This window comes from Rhea americana, unplaced genomic scaffold (genome assembly GCF_003343005.1).
Source record: "Rhea americana isolate MKP2758 unplaced genomic scaffold, rheAme1 scaffold_9, whole genome shotgun sequence".
In the NCBI taxonomy this organism is placed as follows: Eukaryota; Metazoa; Chordata; class Aves; order Rheiformes; family Rheidae; genus Rhea; species Rhea americana.
Window position 1 is genome coordinate 7,985,468 of NW_028187088.1, and position 20,529 is coordinate 8,005,996.

The window sequence follows — 20,529 nt, forward strand, 5'->3', positions numbered from 1 at the left end:
AAGCACTGATCTCCAGGGCTAGAAATTGTACAGTAGTGGGATGCATGCCTAATGCTTATTGCTTTTGCTGCTCATTTCCCTTCAAATGCAAAGGTTAATTCTCCTCTGCCTGCCAGATGCAGAGCCACTTCATTCAAGATTATTGTCCATAATCACATTTTGAAGAAGACAAATACCTGCCCTCCTAATAATCTCTGCCCACAGAGCCCAGCCAAGCTGCTCTGTGACTGCTAACCCATTCCCCCCTGCCTACCCATCCTACAGAAAGAGCAGCAAGACTGACTAGATAAAGTCTTAAGTAACTTGAACTGAGCTGACCCTGCTTTGAGCAGGAGGTATTTGTCTTTAGMGTCTTCCCCTAATGCTAAAGGATAGGCAAACATTCAACAGAAAGCTTAGGATCTGGACAACACATGTGAAGGGCTTCACCACAATCAGTCACTTCTAATCAGAACCTTACATACCTTTGGGTGCTTCAGTACAGCTGATAGTGTTCCTGCTGACAGCCTTTTTTCAAGGTCCTACAACTTCTCTGTGTTCATAGATTATTTTTCATAGCACTCACTGATGCACTGGTGACCTGAATGCAGCTGACAAACTTTCTGAATGTTGTAATATCATTTATTTGGGTTGGAGTATCCACAATAAAAGACAAAAAAAAAGTATCAAAAATGTCACAACAGATGGTGCAATTAATGCAACATATCACACCGTAAAATAAATAAAAAAAAAAAGCTACAGCTCAGACCCTGGGCAAGGAAAGCCTGCCATTTATCTTATTGAGACAAAACATGTGCATTAAATTACTCTCACATTTCAGAACCTCTCTTATGTATGAGCACCAACAAAACTGACTGYATATTAGCACCCAGTCAGCAAACAAAAAGAGGAAACTTTTATACTTACTGTTGGTTATAATTCTCCTGTTTCTCTTTCCTCATCTAGATAATTCCTCCAGGGATGTACTCAAAGTAGCAGGCTTATCTACCTGACCTGGATAGCTCCTTTCCATAAGCTTTCTCTGAAAGAAGGAGAAGGAAGCAGACTCTGCCAGAGCATCATTCAGAGTAGCCCATGGCTTAGAAGCACATTTCTGCCTGTCCCTGACTCTCTTACAACAGCCTGGCAAGATCAGCCTCCTAACCCAAGCCAGGTGCCTAAAATCTGGTAGCATGCTTATTTTTTTTCTCTCATTGCCCCACTAGGGCTACACTTGTGAGTGGTCACCCTCATCATTAAAGGTCATATACATAATTGGTCATTCTTTCCCCAGTCTTTAATCAAAAAGGGGATACTATAAAAATAGAAAGAAACGGTATTGTAGAAAATTATTACACTGTAAAACAGAACCCATTTAAGAGAGGATGAAATACTTTCCAGTGCTTTAACATGGCTTTGGAAATTAATCAGATTACAAATTGTTAGTGTCACTTTAGGCAATCTCCTAGAGCAGAATAAATCTTGGACTCCGGCCTCCCATATAAGTGACCTTGGATGAAAGCCACAAAGATGGCAACAAAATAAACTAGCATACGTCCTCCGACATTACGTTGAAGTAGCTGGTGTTTTTTTATGCAGCAGAACAGGCATAAAGAAAAATCTGGAATTAAACATCAACTACTACCCCCACCAAAAATGAAATGTTAAAGAAAATTAACCCCTTTTTTYCTAAATGAGGAACAGAGCAAAAACATCATGCTGGAAACTGAGCATTTACTTTATGAAATAATACTCTGTCTTTACTGTCATAACCAAGCTAACGTTATGCTTTCTATATCTTCCTCAACCTGCTATAACAGTTACAAAATCTCATTCAATCATTGAAATAAATTCATTCAGTAATTGGATCCTGAAATACAGACAAAAATTGTTCAAGACCTTTTAAAAAATGTTTTATATAATAGCCTMTGTAAAGAAGAAAAAAGAACAGTAAGGGAATATCATAATTAATATTCTATATTTTGTGGTAATAGCTATTCATAGAAAAATCTGGCTTCATTCTGCATTTCCTGCTAATTCAGTCTATGACAGCCACAAACAGTAGCAAGTCCCAAGAGTCGTGTGCATGAGAGGAGGAAGACAGAGGAATCCAAAATCACAATTAAATGAGAATATTTCTGTGTTTACAAAAAACAAAAGCTGAAGAGCTAAGAGATATCCTTACACCCTGAAAGATCACTGCATCATAAAGCTATATAATAGATACAGAAGTGAGAGGGTAACAAAATCTTATCAGAGTTGAGGGAACATAAATATAAGCACTCTCCTCCACCTTTCTGTGATAGGCAACAAGGTGTGATTTGTAACCACAAACAGGTGCTACTTCAGTCACCCAGTAGCAGCTGTTTTTCAGTATGTGCATTTTATTAGAAGTAGTATCAATCAGTCAGTAACAGAAAATTCCATTCACTACAGTCATAAAGAAGTAACCACAAGAAGCAAGGTAGCTTGAGAATACACATAATTCTTTCCTTCTCAAGAAAGGACAACCTTTGGCAACTCAGGAAAATTCCTCCAGCCTGGCAGATCAAACAGTCCTGAGTTCTGAAATCAGCTGTACTTAGAGGTAGAAAGAGCACAATGGGAAAATATTAGCAACCTCTTTACCTTATTCTACCTGGAAACTTACCTTTATAAGAGTAGTAATCATTTTGATTAAGAAAACTATTTGATAAATATTCTGTACCTGAACATTAGGAATAATACCTGTTTCTCGGAGTAACTTCCACGTTTGTTTTCCCAGTGAAATTAATGCTCGGGGAAGTTCTTGGGCACGGTTTCTCATTTGGCCACGAGATTTTTTTTCCTCCACACTAATGTATGCAGATCCTGCCAGTACTTCTTCAACACAGTAGTATCAGCTGAGCTAATCTAGCTGTATACCCTGAGTTCCTATTCAGTAGAATTCAACAGTCCTGATCCTTGTTGTACTGAGGAACCAGACTCCATGTAGCCATTCAATCTTGCTTCATGCTGACAGATTTCTGAGCGGTCCTAACACAGAAGCAAATGGCGATAGCTGGTTTTGTTCAGTACACATTCAGATACATTATGGTGTCCTCTGATTATCCTATTGAAGTCTTGTTCAACTCTTGCATCCTCCAGAACGACGCCTTGAGCAAGAGGAAAAAGTGACACAGGGTTTGCTTTCTCCATACACATACAGCTCTTTCAGAGTACAGTCACAACTGCTGCTGAAGTAAAAAGAGTGACCCCACAGGTGTAGGGACTGGAACACTGTCCACTGGAACAGTGATCCAGATCCTAGAACCTAGCAAACCCCTACGTAAYGGTGCAACCCATCGTGGCACTGTGCACAACAACCAATCAGCATAGAATCAGGTGCAAGGCAAAGCACACTGTACTAAAAAGGACTGCACGGATTATTTACATTTAATAAAGCAGGGAGACTTTGAAGCTGCAGCCACTGTCATTTATTGCAGTTGCATCCTCTGCCATACAAGGTGCTGGGAGATAGAAGGCCACTATATTAATAATAAAGGAAAAAAAATCATTATTCATAAATGGATATGACCTTCCCAGGCTATATAATAATTTTGTATCCTGAATTCCATTTATATGACTATGGAGAGTTTCCTGATATGCACACAAATCCATGTAGCTTTAACTCTATCAAACGAAACATAAATTTGCTAGAAACTGAAATGGGAGTGGCTAAAGTCCCAGAGATTTCATCAAATACATCATTTAAATTAGCAATTCTACATACTTGATGCCAAGACAAAGCAAAAACTGATCATTCTTCCTCTTGCTGGGGATTAACACCTCTCCATTGCCTCTCCCCCGCTTCCTACCCCCCCCCCCAAAAAAAAAAATCAATTAATTCCCATTTTAAGTGTTTCGGAGTTAGAATTCAGCTTAAGAATGCAACTCTGGCTATAAGAAGATCAACATTTTGTCAGAGGGCAGAAGGAAGCATGAGAACAATACAGTTACTACTGTCAAAAATATCCTCTTTACAGAGTCTGCTACAATTGGCAGTCAACCTAGAACATACAGCTGAGCCAGCATGTTTGTTAATACCTGCAGAGAGGCTCTAGGCTGCACAAAATGCCTATGCACAATGTACATGATACTGCAGGTCACCTGGAGTTCTGCTCCCAAGTGATCAAGCTCACTTCAAAGCCTCCAGAGGGACTGACAGTTGGCGTATCATCCATCACATAGCTGAGAACCATTTTTTGACAGAACTCTTCACACCAAGCCATCCACACAGGATAAAATTAACCAATGTCACTGCTACACAGATTAAAATTGCAGCTCAATAGAGGCTGTTACTAAGCAATTTCACAAATGAAGTGCATTCTGGCAGAGCCTCTCTGAAGGGTATTAACAGTGATCCAGACACTAGAACCTAGCAAATTTCTTGGGTGAAATCCTGGCTCCATTAAAGCCAATGGCAAAACTCCCAGGCACCTCAGCAGAGCCAGGATTTTAATCTCTCATGCCAGCTGCAACAGAAAGCAACACTTCTGTTGCTTTGGGCAAACTACACTGACTCAACCTCCCCCGTTATAAAAATGCACCACTACTAACCACTGCTCTTAGAGATACTGTGAGGGATTTGCAAAAGCACTTTAGCAATCATGAGCCCTGCACAAAAAAGGGAAGGTTTATCAGTACAACCCAGCAAACAGGCTACTTCTACAACTCATAGTAAGGGAAATACTCCATTGATGTAAACACCAGGCTCGCTGTTTCAGCGAGATTAATCTCTTGTCCTGTGGAGACTGGATAAAACTATCATTTTTATGAATTCCATGCATAGAGGACTGATCCAAGCTCTAATGCAATCCCCTTTCACAGGAATGCAAGATTAGTATCTTCATTATTTTGATATTTTGGAAAATTGTATTTGTATGATTATTCATGGTCTCATGTACTTCATATGTCAATTCTGCTCTTTCACAGGCAAATCATGCATGTGAGTAGCAGTCATAGCAAGTCTGAGATTAATGCATACCCACTGCTACACAAATGAACACACTCACTTTGGGTAAAGCACACATTTGTTAAAAATTAATTCTGATGTGCTCTTGCAAATAAGTTTTATGGCTATATGAAGAGAGGCTATAAAATGGCTATAAAATGAGATTGAGGTCCTTGGTAGGTGGCATGTTACACTTTTTTTTTAAAGACATATAACTCCTCCCATATAAATGCACAACAGATGTAACATTCGACCTAAACAATAAGATTTATTACTATTTTAAAAAGGCTTTTCTTTTAAAAGAACACTGTACAGAACTCTTTAAGTTAGGAAAAGGTTCTTCTTGTCATCAATGCATGTTTAGCATTTGTTAATTCTTGCCCTCAAAGACAACGCAGTGTTGTATTTTAGGCCTCTAACAAAGGTGATGATCCTGAAATCCAATCTGCTAACATAGCACAAAGTGGTCGCCCTCTAGTCACTGCAGGCATAGACTCGTATCTCTTTTAATACGCAAAAGAAATCTGCATGCCCTCTTTCTGAGCCCAAAAATATTTCAGGCAATTTATGTTAAGCATATTACCAACAGTATATGCAATCCAAAGCCATTTTCACACATTATTTGGCAAAGAAAAAGCAAAACATTACAGTTGTGATCAAAGAATGGAGTTTCATTTATATTTTTTATATTCATTTCTTTACCTTGTGCACTCTTGTGTATTTATCTAGTTTCATAYTTTCTTCAGAGTCCACAGTACTATTTTCTAAAAATAACCTGCCTATGCATAATTTTCTCCTTTCAAAACACTGTTCTTCTTCTTCTTCTTGTTAGATCCATTTCCAAGATCTCTGTGTGTGGAAAGCAGTGAAAGAGGGATATGTGCAATTTTACTAACACAAACATGTTGAACATACTTCAAAATAAGAGACAGTTCTGAAAAAACATCTTAAATGGCAAACAGTCCTGTGAAAAATCAGTAGGCCTACACATCATGTGGTAATCKTGCATTTGGAGTGAGGGCAAGAAACATGAAAATTTAAACATAACTGGAGATAATATTAAAATCACATTCAAAGGAAACACTTGGTTTTGTTGCTCCAAAACTTCACCTATTAAATCATTTTTCAGATTTTGCATTTGACTGCATACTGCATAATCCAGAATGCTCCAGCAGGCAATCCCTGAGCAGTCCTCTCCAGTTGCCTCAGGACAGCTGCCACTATGGAAATTCACACTGGAGAAATCGATGCATCTGAAAGTACATCTCCTACCACAGCATGCACATTGCCAAKCACTTAAAATTGTGACCTTCTGTGCGCCTATTAAAAGAATCTCAGCACCGGTATTCAGCTTCCACTTCATTTTCCCTGATACAGATAACTATCATCTTCTAACCAAAATCACCTTCTGATCCTCACTGAGTTCAAAGCATTGTCCTAAACTTAGGACTGCCCAAGAAGTCAAGCACATTCTCTTCCTGGAGAAAGTTACAGCACAAAATTCTGGAGCACTTGCCTAGAAGACCCAGGCAAAATTAGAAACAGTGCAGGATCTAAAATCATATCAAACACACCACCTCCATTTAAATGGATACTTTCTCAATTCCTACATCATCACAGTTACAAATGCCTGGAGGTTGTCTTTGAATCACTATTCTCCAAAACCAGTCAGGGAGTGGTTGGTCCCTTGGCTCCCTTGACATGCAGCACTTTTAGGTAGCTTTTCAGGAGGTATGCTGACAGTCTTTAAGAAAGGCTGTAATGCCACTGTCTCCCCTAGGCAACTGCACATCAGCCAGCTTCTAGGACAAGAGGTTCCCAGACCTTTTGTAGACCTGTTCTCTGCCAGGAAAAACCACACTAAGTTTTCACCTTTCATTAACAGTTGTCAAATTCAGGGTACCAACAGGTGGAAAGATGTTGCGTATTCAATTTTAAAAGCATCTGAGTGCATTTGCAGTGAATATTGTGATGAGATCCACAGGCCAGGGAAGTTTCTACCTGGCTAGTGCACAATCACTGCTTTAGTACTCTTCTGTTTTACAATGTGGTTTGCTTACAGCAGTAATAGCAGTTGAAGAGATGCCTAAAACAAGCAGCTCAGCCTGTTTCTCTATCCCCTTTACAATATGGCTTTCTGCTAAGGCTTCATGGCGTCTGGAATAGTGTTTGGCTTCCTTCAACACACTGGGAATGTCCATTTCTACTGTATCCCATCTGTTTGGGGTAAGACTTGACATCCAAAAGAAAAGAGTGCTGTTTTCACTCATCCTTTCAAAAAGTCAGTAGCTGTACCTGCTGTATGCTTTGCTGTGATGAGGAAAATATGATTCTYTGTCCACCTGCAGAGATACAGGGCCTCTTGGACTTGGAAGAATATCCTCATTCAGAGGCAGAGATCTGAGAGGAGCTGGCCACCAGAYTGCCTAACATTTTCAGAAGACTGACTAGGGTGTATAGCACAATTAATCCTACGTACTCCATTACATAGTGCATTCTTACCTATCCTTTGAGTAAATTTAAGTACCATGTGTGGATATTTCAAAGCATCATTTTAAGATCCACCCACATTAAGAAGTAAATCACAGAACTGCTCCTCTCAAACTGCAAAGATAAGGGGTTTCTATATTTCTGTATCAGCTGTACATGTCAAATGAGAGACTTTGTTCTGTAGACACACATGTAACAGAGAGACTGCAAGCTTCATGATCAAAAGCACTTTAAAAACTTTAAGCTTTATCTTTTCAGATATTTAGAATATTCCCTGAAACGTCTGATAACATAATGCTAGGCAAGGGGAAGGAAGGGAGGGAGCAAAATGGGCTAAAATGTGTTCTAGAAACAAAAGATAGCTGATCATTTGTGTTGTCTACAATCCCTTCGGCTCACAAAAGTCTCAAGACAAACTCCTGCCTTATAAAGACAAAAACTCCGCTACTGTCCTACTTTCTCTCATCTACAATATATAGTGGAAATCAGAGACACAAACTGCTTGCACTTCATGAGCAAATGGCATATCTTACAGCAGTTCATTTCATATCTCCCCAACTGCTCACAGGCACCATTCCCCCATAAAGCAAAGAATATCAACATATTATTGKGTCACTTAATCTCCTGAAGCACATCCATTTCAATCAGACTGAGCATGGTTTTGTTTGTTTGTTTTGTTTTTTATTTTCCCTTAGCTTGATATTCTCTCTTCCTGGAGTTGGCCATTTTGCTTTGTTATATAAGCAAACCACATACTTCAACTGTGAAAGAAAAAGAGCAACAAGAAGCAACAAAAACACGTGGTGACTCTCATTTTCCTTCTAGGAGTGACAAAACAACATTTGAAATTCAAACCCCACGATCAGTTAATTTTATCTGAAAAAAAAGCTTATCGTATAAGTCAATATTTGCTATGATTATAACCCATACAATGCTAATTTCATATGTAAAGTCCCCATGGTGCCCATACGAGTTACCTTCATACTCTGGGAACATGGGCACGGGGCAACATAGGTCACTGGTTATCAGCTTTTGTTTTATTTTACAGTACATTCATGACTGTATTTCCAATGGCAACTAAATCACGCTTGGTTAGCCTTTGCTGGTATTTGAAATTCAATGATTACCTTGGCTTCAAAGTCAGACAGTAATGCACATTTGTGTTGCTCTCCCTTTAATGTAGTACAAAGCTGGACACAACTCAGGAAGAAATCCTTAAAATCCATTACTATTTATGATCATGTACAAACGGATATTTATCATGTTAAAAGAGAACCATATGTTAAAGGGGAGGCTAGAGCCCAATAAATCTTCTTGGATGAAATTCCTTTCAAAAAAGGAACAAAATAATTAATGTTTGCTTTTGCCAGTAGAAACAGTTGCTCATGAATCTCTTGGGAAAGGAAGGGCATTTAACCCTTTTACATGCCATCCCCTCGGACATTTCTGACCTCAGCTGCAAAATAAGTCAACAAAGACTCCTAATTCCATGCTGATGATTAAACTCCTTGTAAGAAACATCTGGATGAAATTTTCTTGGCAGTTGACTGGAAAAGTATACAAGAAGCAGAAATAGGGAGCAGCCATAGTTCAGCTGAGTGGCACAAAGATGATGCTGTGGCAAAAGCAGATTTTTCCTTGAACACATTAATTCTTAAATATTAGTTTGTGACTGTACAGGCAACCTCATTAGCAGAAGAAAAATAAATTCCTTTTCTACTCTGCATGTCAGAGTAGAGAGGGAAAAGGGGCTTTAAAAGAAATCTCACTTGATAGTCTAATTTTTATAAATAAATTAATAAAGGCCTTACACATTTCACCTGCCTACCTCTTAACTTCCATTGCCAGGTAAGACAGAAGTCACCAAAAACCTTTAGTTCCAAAAAACACTTTTAAAACTTGTGAATGATTTCAGAACTTCTGTGGTTTCTGAGAAATTCACCAACAAACTTGACGTAACATCGTCATACCATTTCAGTCAATACTAAATTAGCATAAGTGACCAGTGATTTTCATGGCCTAACTTTTAAAATAAAGGTGTGAGGCCCTGCTCTCTGCTCTTTGAGCTTAAAGAGCCTGTCAGTCTAATGCCATTCAATGTATTGTTTAGTTTTGAAAATCCAGACCCTGTGCTCTCACAGTTTTCTATATGTACAACAGATCTACAAGAGGGAAATTTTCACTGTTGCTATTGAATGAATAGCAGCAGGGAAAAACCTACATGAACCAGGGCCATTTATTCTGCAGCTACTGTGGGGGGAAAAAAAAAAAAAAAAAGGAGCAGCAGAGAATAGCGCTAGAGAGAGTCTGACACAAAGACTCAGAAACACAGAAAGCAGCCAGGAACCTCCCGTTCTGTAAGTGTGAGCAGGAGGAGATTCCAGGTTATGGGGCAAGGAGAAAGACAGAAACACTATGGCCTTGTCCTGAAGCCAGGGAGTAGAGAGCTTCAGATTTATTAGATTGAAATATTATTACTCTGACACATCTATAAAAAATGAAAGCTTCAGCACAGAGCAGGGCCAGCAATCTGCAATTCTTTGCAATTGCTGAAAATTTGATGAGGGTAAAGGAAGGGCTTTGACTTTTCAGTTGAGGCATTGCTCCAAAGAAATATTTATCCACATGTGGTTAACATTGCTTGGTAAACATWTTTAAGTCACAAAGAAATTAACATATAGAGACCAAACCTGGATTAAAAAGTCTCCAATCCAAGCTTCAAGATGCTTACACTTTCTGAAGTACGCCTCTTTATTTAGTCTATGCCACTGTGATCCCAGTAGATCTAGAGAAGGAGTACCTATCCAAATCAGATTTCTCATATAAGTTTCTCACTACATGAACATATTCACAAAGGTCCAGTAATACGTATTTGAATTTATGAGAAACCAATCTTTGAGATTTACAAAAAAAATCTGGCAAATTATTAAATTTCAGCATGGGACAAGAAGAGCCAATTGGAACGCAGAGCAGAAAGTCAATCACAGAAGTGTAAGATAATAAGAAGAAAAGTTTTGGAGATGTTTTTCCTTCTACTGAGATAAATAAAATATTGTAAATATTTTGTACTACTTTGTTCAGTACTACCACTGGAATGGTAATGAATGAATTAAAACAGAAAAGCAGTTTACAGGAGCCCAAATAAAATCCAATATTCAGTGAAAATACARGAGATAAAAAATTGTCATGTAGAACATCTACATGCAAGGGCCACACCACTTTTGCAGGCAGAAGCTAACATCAATGTAGATTTAGGATACAAACCTGCCAGGTCATGTGTGCCATTATAACTCAAGTGAGTTGATTTCATGGCTACGGGAAATAAATTAAAACCACTGTATCAAGGGAAAATCTGCATTTTGTTAAGACAGTTTCACACCGCCAGTGTATGCTTTACAACTACAACAGATGCTTCCCTATACACATTTGGTCTGCACCAAATAGGGAAGATGAGATAACATTCTGAATCCAGCAACGTATATGCAACCAACAGTTAAATTATGTCGTAAAAGGCAGATAACAGGAAAACATGGACCCAAGGCTTACAGTGTATCTAGAAATGTCCTTACACTTAAAAAATTATAATGCACTCCAAAATTCTTTTGTTCAGGCAATCCACGTACAACAGAAGGCACTGTTATCCATATGAATCTATCAATTCTGCACAGCAAAAACCTGAGAAGTGCAACTCAATTAGATGCAACCTGGCCCCCTCTCAGTCATTCAGGTTCCTTGAAGACAAATGTTTCCTTTTCAGTCCATCAAATTATAAAAACACCACAAGAATTTGTACATTACAGTAGCTGGTTAGAAAGAGCATTCTGGTGTGGGAAGCACACTGCTATACTCCAAGAAACCTTCAGCAGCATTAAATTACCCTCCCCTATCACTCAGAAGTCATGATGATAAAATGTAACGATGAAACCCTTCCCATTGACCTTTGCAGTTTCTTCTTCAGTTGCCACCGGGATTATTTCCAGCAAAGTTAAATGCTGTGATCAGTCCTTTGTTGTCAAATGTGTAGCCACTTTGTTGTTCTATTGTCTTAGTCTCTAGAATTCAAAGAAGGAAAAGGATATGAAAAATGGTCTACAGAGAACACTTTTGCTAGAGATAATACAGTTCAACTAAGAATGGAAAGCTGCYGAGTCAAAATTTGATTCCCTAAATGCACTGACAGCAATAAATTACACTCAGATTTTCTTTAAATACATAAATACATGCATCTCTACAGCAGAATTGAGAAATTAATCCATTACAAAATAATTGTATGTGATATTATTCTACATGCTTCTTGATTAAATTAGAAGTTATCTTCAATGATGCAAGCTTTCTAAACTTCTAAAGCCTTACTCTAATTGYGAAGCTAATGTTAGTGGTTAAAAAGACGTTAAGCGCACAATGATCTACATTAAATGACTGGCTGACAGCTAGGTGTTGCCTTCATTTGCTCTTCATTTCAAATGCCAGATTGTGAAAAAATTGTTTGGACTCTGTCCAAACAGCAGCACATGTCAACGAGGAGGCAATTAATTAGAGGCAACAGTAATCTCTGAATAACACACACTTCAAGGCAAGGGATAATACGGGCACAATTTCCTACTCAYACTTCTCAGGTCTCCTGTATGATTCACATCAATTAGCATAAAAATTCATTCTCCCTGTTGTTACAGATTAGATGGAGTTCCAACAGCTCTGCAACACACAAAATAGTTCAGGAGAAGTGACTCACCTGCAGCACTTCGCCGGTGTTCTGCTAATGTATAAATTTCCTGCAGCTGCTTCTTCTGATCCTCACTCAAAGGTGCTGTCAGCGAATGGTACCAGCCTGCATCTCGGCTCTGCACCGCTGTCAAAACAGGAATGGATGAAAAGTGACAACCAGCTTAAATGGAAAGTCCATTTCAGAACAAAACGAAACACACAGAATCCCTATTTGGTTTAAAAACAGAATGTGCACTGCTGAAAAGATCTAGTATTCGTATCAGTCGGTTAGAACAGAATCCCACTGTAATAGAAGCAATCCATTTTGGGGAACTTAATTACATGCTCTGCTTTCTGAAACAGTGAATTAACAATGTGGCCATTATTCATGGACAATGATGAAGTTAATCTCTTAATTTAAGACTCATATCAAAAATAAAAACAGCACAGTTTGTAAAACACTCTGGAGAAGGAGAAAATCATTTTTTCCATTAGGATTTCAACACCTAGACAGTGACAAAYGTTTCTATATATAGGATTCTCTCTAGTGACTGAGACCCACTTATTTAGGCTGTGGTTGATCTGAAAGAGAACATGAAGAGAATTAGTCTCAGGCTGTTTTTGCTACCATCTGCTTTTTGTGGTAGTTGTTAGCCAAACAATTTTTGGACTAGTATTAGAACATAAAAATCACATTTTTTCAGTTTCAATAATCTAAATCATTACTCATAACACAGAAAAGGGTTTTCACCAATGATGATCATAGACATCTCCAAACTATTTCATGACGTTATAGCATTTTGCCAACTAGCATATACATACCTAAAAGTGCTTGTGCAAAAAACTGGTATTCATCAACACCATTTTCAAGGTCAAGCGGTGTGCTGAACCCTTCAAGGGCAGTCTCTTCCAAAGCATCTTCATCCCAGTCGTCATCATCATCATCATCGTCCTCTTCCTCTCCACTACCACCACCATCACCACCCCCTCCACCATGGTTCTCTTGCATCGCCTGGCTCACTTCATTTGTCTCCTCCTCATCACTTGGTATTTCTTCTGCAAAAGCATTAACTTATTTTGTAAAATAAAGTTTTAAAATTATTAAGAAACAATGACTGATGAATGAAGAACAACAACTGAATCTATCTTTTTGGCTGAAACAAAAAACCCTCTGTTAATACGCCTGCCCCTTACAAGAAGTGGAGCAATGAAGCTGTTAAAATGTTTCCTACATTCAATATCAGTAACACTTCTTTTTCTATCAAGAACTGGGGAATGTGACACTAACCTCTTTTTTTCATGTGTGCATGGTCACTGCATAATCATAGAATCTTGAAATTGAGCATATTTGTCTACAATAGTGTCCCACTACTGTGCTCTTTAAATGATRAACAAATAAAATCTTGCATGTACTTTACAAATTGACATAAAATAAAGAGAAAACTAGATACACTCCAGAAGTCCTGCCTGTTCTTCAGCATGCTCCTTTTTTAGCTTTACTTTCCATCTTGTTTATCAAACTTTTATACCCTGGATTAAAACCAACTCCAATATGCAATTATAAAAATTGCTGTTTCCCACTTAAGGAAAAATACTTGAGTTATAAACAAGCTAAAAAAAAAAATCTCCCCTCTAATTCCAAATCTTCAATTCTTCCAGCATTAACATGATAGACAGAATGAAGATGACACATCTGCAACAATCAGAGGAACTGAACCAGAGCACATAGATTTGAAAATTATTATGCAGTTTCCATACTGTATTCTTATGCATTGGAAAAAATTCTGTAATGCCATTACAAAACAACCATACACGAAATTTCAATGATTATATAATCTGCTTAAACCTGATTTTCAGACCTCAAATCATCTATTTCCTATTGCAAGCAAAATAGATTCACCCATATCTACCTACAAAGTTGTCCAAGATTTACTCTTCAAACTCCTTTTCTCACATATTCCTTGGAGAGTTTTTTCCTCCTGCCAGCCACAGCAATAAGAGGTCTGTCTATGCAAGGAACCTTCAGTTGTCTGAAAACCCACTTTTCAWATCAGAGTGCCACCTTTCATCTGGACAAAGACAACTTGCCAGGATTTCTTTCAAAGTTGACTAAAACAGGTCTTTAAAATAGCTGGCCACCAGGAACAGTTTCTTTCCAGCAATCAAGAATATGGCCAAATCACTGGCAAACTCCTGCTATCTATGTGAGAACACTCTGGATGTTGATGGATGCAGTGCATTAACAAAACAGCACAGTGGACTGCAAGTTTTATTGTTATTTCTAAACTAAAACTGCCCTTTCACAGTGTTAGCTATTATACGTTGAAATAGGGCTTTTGATTACATTTTGGGAGCAAAAATCAGTTCCTGAGGTGATCTTTCAAGCACGCAGTAAGCCTAGCTATTTTCAGCAGACTAATGAGTCTTAGAAAGGAACTGCTGTTTCTTACCCCCTTTAAATTAAATCCAGACAAAATCCACAATGTGAAAAGGGGAGATTTTACCATTATCTTCTGCAACGTGTTTTTCATCTTTAGCATGATCCTCATGTTCTGTGAGTTCTCGTGAGGCGCAAACTTGTTTTAAGCCCAGGAAGAGGAGCAGGATTGAAGGGACAATCTGCGCAGCCACAGCATCCACTGCAGGTGGTCGGTTCCGCAATTCCATTAGGATGCTAAGTCCTATTATACACATCTTTCTGTCATGGAGTCTAAAACAACACACACTTGTTAGACAAAAAGCAGATTTCCACTGCATAGATATGCAGAGAAAAATAATATTGCTGCTCCACTCCTAAGCACTACTTCAGCTAAAAGTCCTGGTACTTGCTGTGGCGAAAGACAGAGACGATGTCATAGAGATCACTTGTCCTAARTCCACTTTTAAACTCCTAAATACATTATTTCTTTTGTTCTAAACGCAAGTTCCCACTGAAAGAYACTGTACTCGATAACAATTACCTATCTTTCAAGCACTGGCCAAATTCCTGGGACAACTGTTAGTTACGCTAAATAAGCTATGCAAAGTTTGTTATGCTAAATAAATACTGTCTAATGATTATGTAAAGTACCTTGTCTTTAGTAAAACATTTGATACAGGTTATCACCATTCAGTAAGATGGAATATTAATTTGCACTGGCTTAGATAGGAGCATTGTTGCAGGGACTGAGATTAGCAAAAAGACTGTGAATAAAGAGTAACAAGAAGAAGGATGCATGGAATTGTAGGGTGCTGTTATGGAATGACACAGGGCTTGCTGTATTTAAATATATTTATGAGCAGTCCATCAGAATGGCTGTATTACACGTTCAATTTTTGATATTAACTTGAGACATACTGCTAACTCCAGCAAGAGCAGAGAAATAATTGTCAAGAATAACAAGTAGCACACTCAAATGGGGAACTTAGCAGATGAGTAAACCACAGGAAAATACATAAACTAACAAACAAACTATAGGTAAATTAGGGAGAGAAATACATGGAATAACTAGCAGAATGATTTTTATGATGCTGTAGTCAGGAAACTAGGTAAGAACCTATGCTCTTAAAAATAATGATTTATTCTGAGTTCTACAAACAGAAGTCATTTGCAAACAAGCCAGGGAAAAATTCTCTAACTGCCTCTACAGATAGTCTTTGGCTCTACTTCAGGATACTGGAAACACCAGTATTCCAATCTTCTTTAACATCTTGGTATTTTACTGTTTAGCGCTTCAGAGGAGGTTGTTTTGTTTGAACTATTCAATTTGATACCAACAGCATCTGTGCAAGTCTTCTGCAGGACAAGTAGCTCCAGCAAAAATGGCCCTACAGAAACAACGTAAACCTCCAGAGCTGGCTTCTATATAAGTTCTTTTCCTCCTGCATTCATGCATCAGTTGATCTAGGAAATCTTCATCTATGCACTAGCATAGCAGTGCTAGCACAGCTGCAACAGAACATGGCAGAAAAGCAAGGGAGCAGGGGAGCCCCCTTACAGCATTTTCAAATGTTTCCAACTGCTAGAGAATGGCCATCCTCCAGACTCTTGGTAGAGTCTGTTTGGAATGAAGATAAAAGTTGAGAGAGAGGAAGCTATGAAGATGTGCATGAGAGCCCATACTGCTATAACAGAAACAGCAATAAAACAAGGGATCAGATAGCTTAAGCCATCATTTCAAAAATTAATACAGAAATGTAATTTTAAAACACTTAAAATTTCATTACCAAAGATCTCACACGACATGCTACTGAACTATAATATTCAAGTGATCATGTATTACAGCTTTCTGAACTTAACACGTGCTTAAACAAGGCTGAGAATCTGGACAGGATTCATCATACCACTTACTTTGTCAGTCTTGTTATGGCTTAGTGAAATGTTTCCATTCTCAGAGTAGTTGACAGTAACAATAAATTATATAACAGCATGCATAGCATTATGACCACAGAAGTCCATCCAAGAAAAACAATGTCACATGCATTAAAAGACATGCTTTGTCGTGTTGGGTTTGACTGCTTCCCTCCACTACACATGTTGAAAAACACACCAAAGTGGGCAAAGAGTGTCCTTCCATCGTTGCTAACTGCAATATTAAAATACTTCTTCTCAAAAAGGAAGTGGCAAAAAACAAGAGGACACAAAAATGAAGGAAACTTAATCAGAGGAATACGGTCTGCTTTCATCTTGATTACAGAGCAAAAAGAAATTAAATTAAAAGATAAGAATTCAAGGAAATTAAAGTCCTTAGTCACCACARTTTACTTGAAAACAAATTAATCACCATTTGCTCACATGCCAACATTGTGAACATTTTTTGGAATGGTCAACCTTACGGTAAGTACAAACACAAATAACGTTCTCCACCTCCTCTCTCTGCCAGTACCTTTATGTAAGACTTATCAAAGCTCTGTAATCCGTGCATAAGATTTCTATCCTGCATTTTCACACAGTCATGAAATTTCTTCAAGCCCCAAATGTATAAAGAAGCATGAGAGTAGTTACTGTCACTTGGCACTAACTTTTATAATACATTTGAATAACCTGTAGTCAGGTAATGCTAACTCAAAAATGCAACATAGTAAAAAGTCAAGAAATGGGAGCAATCAGTGGTGTAACTTCATATTAAATTATCTCTTCTGGACAGTAAATCGAAGTGGAAGACTCAAGCACTGCTGTTTAAAAGGTCATCATTAGGAATTAGCAATTAGCCCAAATGACCAAAAAATACAGTACATTTTTCATACTCCATTTTCAAGCATCTAAATGAAGAAGTTCTAAGAATGAACACATGTCTTTGGAATATGTACATTATTAGAAGGCCCAGCAAAACCACAGAAATTGAGACATCAAGTCATCTTTAGTGAACCTGAGCCAGAAGGAGACTTGTTTCTTCCACCTGTCATGATAGACCAACAGGAGGACAAGCATCCACTTTGGCAGAAGTTCAGCATTCTATCATGCCACAGCTGTACCAAGTACCAGCAAGATTCAACAAGCAAAACAGTTTAATATCATTTATGTATTTTTGTAATGGCAAAGAATGGCTTCAAGATCCTTCCATTCCCTCGCTACCAAAACGCTCACCATTTCAGCATCCTTTTGTCTGCACGAAGGAGCCTCAATACAATTCTCTTTAGAACTTTGTCCTTCAAGATCCCTACTTATTTGTTCAGCAACACAGAATAGTCCTCCCTAGCAATCGTAGACTCTGCTTGATCCCTCAATGGCATATTAAGCCTGGAGTGCTAAACATGTAAACTCTGAGGCGCATATGTCAGTGCAATGCACAGCTACAAGGCAAGTCCATTTTTGTCAAGCTGTGTGTGGTCTTCATAATCTGCAGGACCTTTTGAGGCTAATACACTTGTTTCAATACAAGATAAAAAGATCTAAGAATCTTTTGTATTTTAAACTGAGTTGAAAGTATTTCAAAGGTAAATCACTAAGCTTTCCTTTCCTTTACTGGTATGCTGTGCTCCTTTTATGTGAGGATCAAGTTTCTTTCTACTACATCATTGCACTTCCTGGACAAACTGCAAATAATTAGCCATTTCCTTCAAGTTACAAGGTCAGAACCAGCCTTGCTTTCTTGTACAAGTTTGAGATTTTATACATGACTCCAAGAAAAATTGGATTTTTAACTATTTAAAYCTCTAACAAATAAATTCTTTTATACAGCTTTAAAAAAAAGAATCTTTTTGTTTCAAAACAAAAATTAAGTTTTCCTTTCACCCCAGTTTCCACAGAATATTCTTTAATACAAGAATAAGTCACAAGTTCTGCCCACATTTCAGGCTCTCAGGGAAAAGGTGGAAAGCAGTGAGGAGCAAATGTTTTTACAAACGGCTTTTCAGTCCTTTGCCCTTATTCAATTTGAAGTAATTGTAGAAAATATATTTAGAAAAAAATACACTATGCTGTAGTGTATAGACACACTCACAGATTTGTAATATCCATGGTGACGTACTGGATTTATGCACAGTCATATGATGAGTTCTGAGCTGTTCTTGCCTGGTTTATTTCTAACATTCCAAAATTCTAAACAGGTTTAAATAGTTTCTATATCTTGGATAACATGGAAGAACAGTTACTTATCTTATTGCAATAGCTTTTTTTCCCAAGATGTATTATTCACATGGATTCCATTTCATGAGTGCAGAAGTCCTACTAAAGAAATATTGCGCTCTTTTCACCAGCACTGTCTGCTAGTTTGAACCTGAGAACATAGACCAACAGGACTACTACCTCTCTGTCAGGACAGAATCTGTGGATACCAGGACTTCACAGAAGCAGATAAAGGAGAAAAGGGCATGAGATTCATATGGACAAAGTATATTAAAGAACTTTTGTTACTGGTAAGTCACAGACAGTCTGCATGGCTAACAAAGAAATGTCAGTAAAATTCACCTGGTCTGTAACAGCTGGAAGTGGATTTACTTTGCTCYTTTCCAGTTTCTCTAGGACTTGTAACTGTACCAGCTGACCTGAATTTAAGTCTAAAAACCCCTCTTTTTGGAAAGCAACCTAACTCTAAAATAACGCAGCTATGCATGATGGTTGGAGAGACAAACGACAGTACTAATCAGGGTGCCTGCTAGTATTCTTCACTGATGCAAATATGAACTCTGCAGAAGTGGGCCCAAGAAAGGGTATCAAAGAAGCCAGGTTTCTTTTGCAACTCTGTCTCCTCATGTTCATTTAGGCATCTCAGTGTTTGGCTGCTGTTCAGATGACAACTCTAAAATGAAAAGGTCTTCTATAAGTAGTCCTGTCCTTCTGAGGGAAATGGAGAAAGTCAGTTATATCACATCACAGTTCCTAATAAGCAGTTCTATAGCAAAAGCCCTGTACCTGAAAGCTGCAAACTGAGGAGATGGCTCTGAATGGACAGTAATTTTTAGATTTCAGCAGTTTCATAGACATTTATTTCACTGCTGGTAGCAGCATATCAAAGAGAGAGAATTTAATCTTTGGCTACCACTCAACTGCACAGTTTGAGCAAAATTTAGCACGCTGATCCCTGTGTTTCATTTTCATAGGCTTTGTCAACTTTTTTCTCAGCTCTGAAGAAGGATTTAGTTGAACAGTAGTTGTAAAAAGTGATGCTTTTTCAAAAAGCAACACAAAATAACTGAAAGTTAAGCTGTGKCTTGCAGGGGTATATGACGTTGAAATCTATTCAAGTCTGCAGCATTTTTCCTCTCTGGACCTGACTAGCTTCTCAGTGACTGCTCTAGGATGCACTGTGTAAGGCTTTCAATCTCTTTCATTTTCAGAATTCTTTTAAGAAGGAATGACAWGTTTACCACCTATAGGGAATATGTTCTTTCATACTGTCTCTGTACGCTTTCAGCATTCACATTCAATAGAAAAATGACAGCAGAAAGAGTTGAATCTCAAGAACTTTGTTTCAGCCATAAAAATTAGTGCATAGAAATCCTTATGCTAAAAAGTCTTCCACTTTTCTAAAGCTAGCGGATGTAAAAATAGTTTCAAAATTTAACAGTAATATTACCACAATATATGGGAGAGGTAGAATTAAGGGTGCCATTTTTCAGCCACTGATGCTTCAAAAGAACTCAGGGACATAGGCCCCCTTATGCCTTCTTTGTAACCAACTCAAGTAACCCCTCTAAACGATAATGGGTTCTTTTATGTTCAGATATAGGATATACATTTCATAYGCACAGCAGGTAGAAGAGGTCAAAATGCACATGATATTATGAACTGTCCATTTTTGTTATGGTGAAATACAAAGTTTTTTTCTCATTTTTTGAATATTTTAGCACTTTTTAAGATTTTTTTTTCTTCAAATAAAGAATGTTATGGTAATAACTTCGAATTCAGACATGAATTTGCCTACAGAGCCTACACATACCACACCAAAGCAGTCAATTTCTCT

General features: G+C 38.0%; 1 protein-coding gene across 2 annotated transcripts in view; it reads right to left on the minus strand.

Moving 5' to 3' along the window:
• Positions 1–10,781: 10,781 nt before the first annotated feature.
• IPO8 (importin 8) overlaps positions 10,782–20,529 on the minus strand; it is a 45,709-nt gene continuing 35,961 nt past the window's right edge. Inside the window, exons 22-25 of one of the 2 annotated variants that reach the window (XM_085324153.1) lie at positions 14,650–14,855; positions 12,968–13,201; positions 12,174–12,290; positions 10,782–11,493 (exon numbers count right to left, since the gene is read on the minus strand). In XM_085324153.1, coding sequence (XP_085180279.1) covers positions 11,396–11,493; positions 12,174–12,290; positions 12,968–13,201; positions 14,650–14,855 — 655 coding nt within the window. In that variant the 3' untranslated portion in view covers positions 10,782–11,395. Of the gene's footprint in view, positions 11,494–12,173; positions 12,291–12,967; positions 13,202–14,595; positions 14,856–20,529 lie in introns of those variants that run through there. The other variant, XM_085324152.1, reaches the window with a different exon arrangement.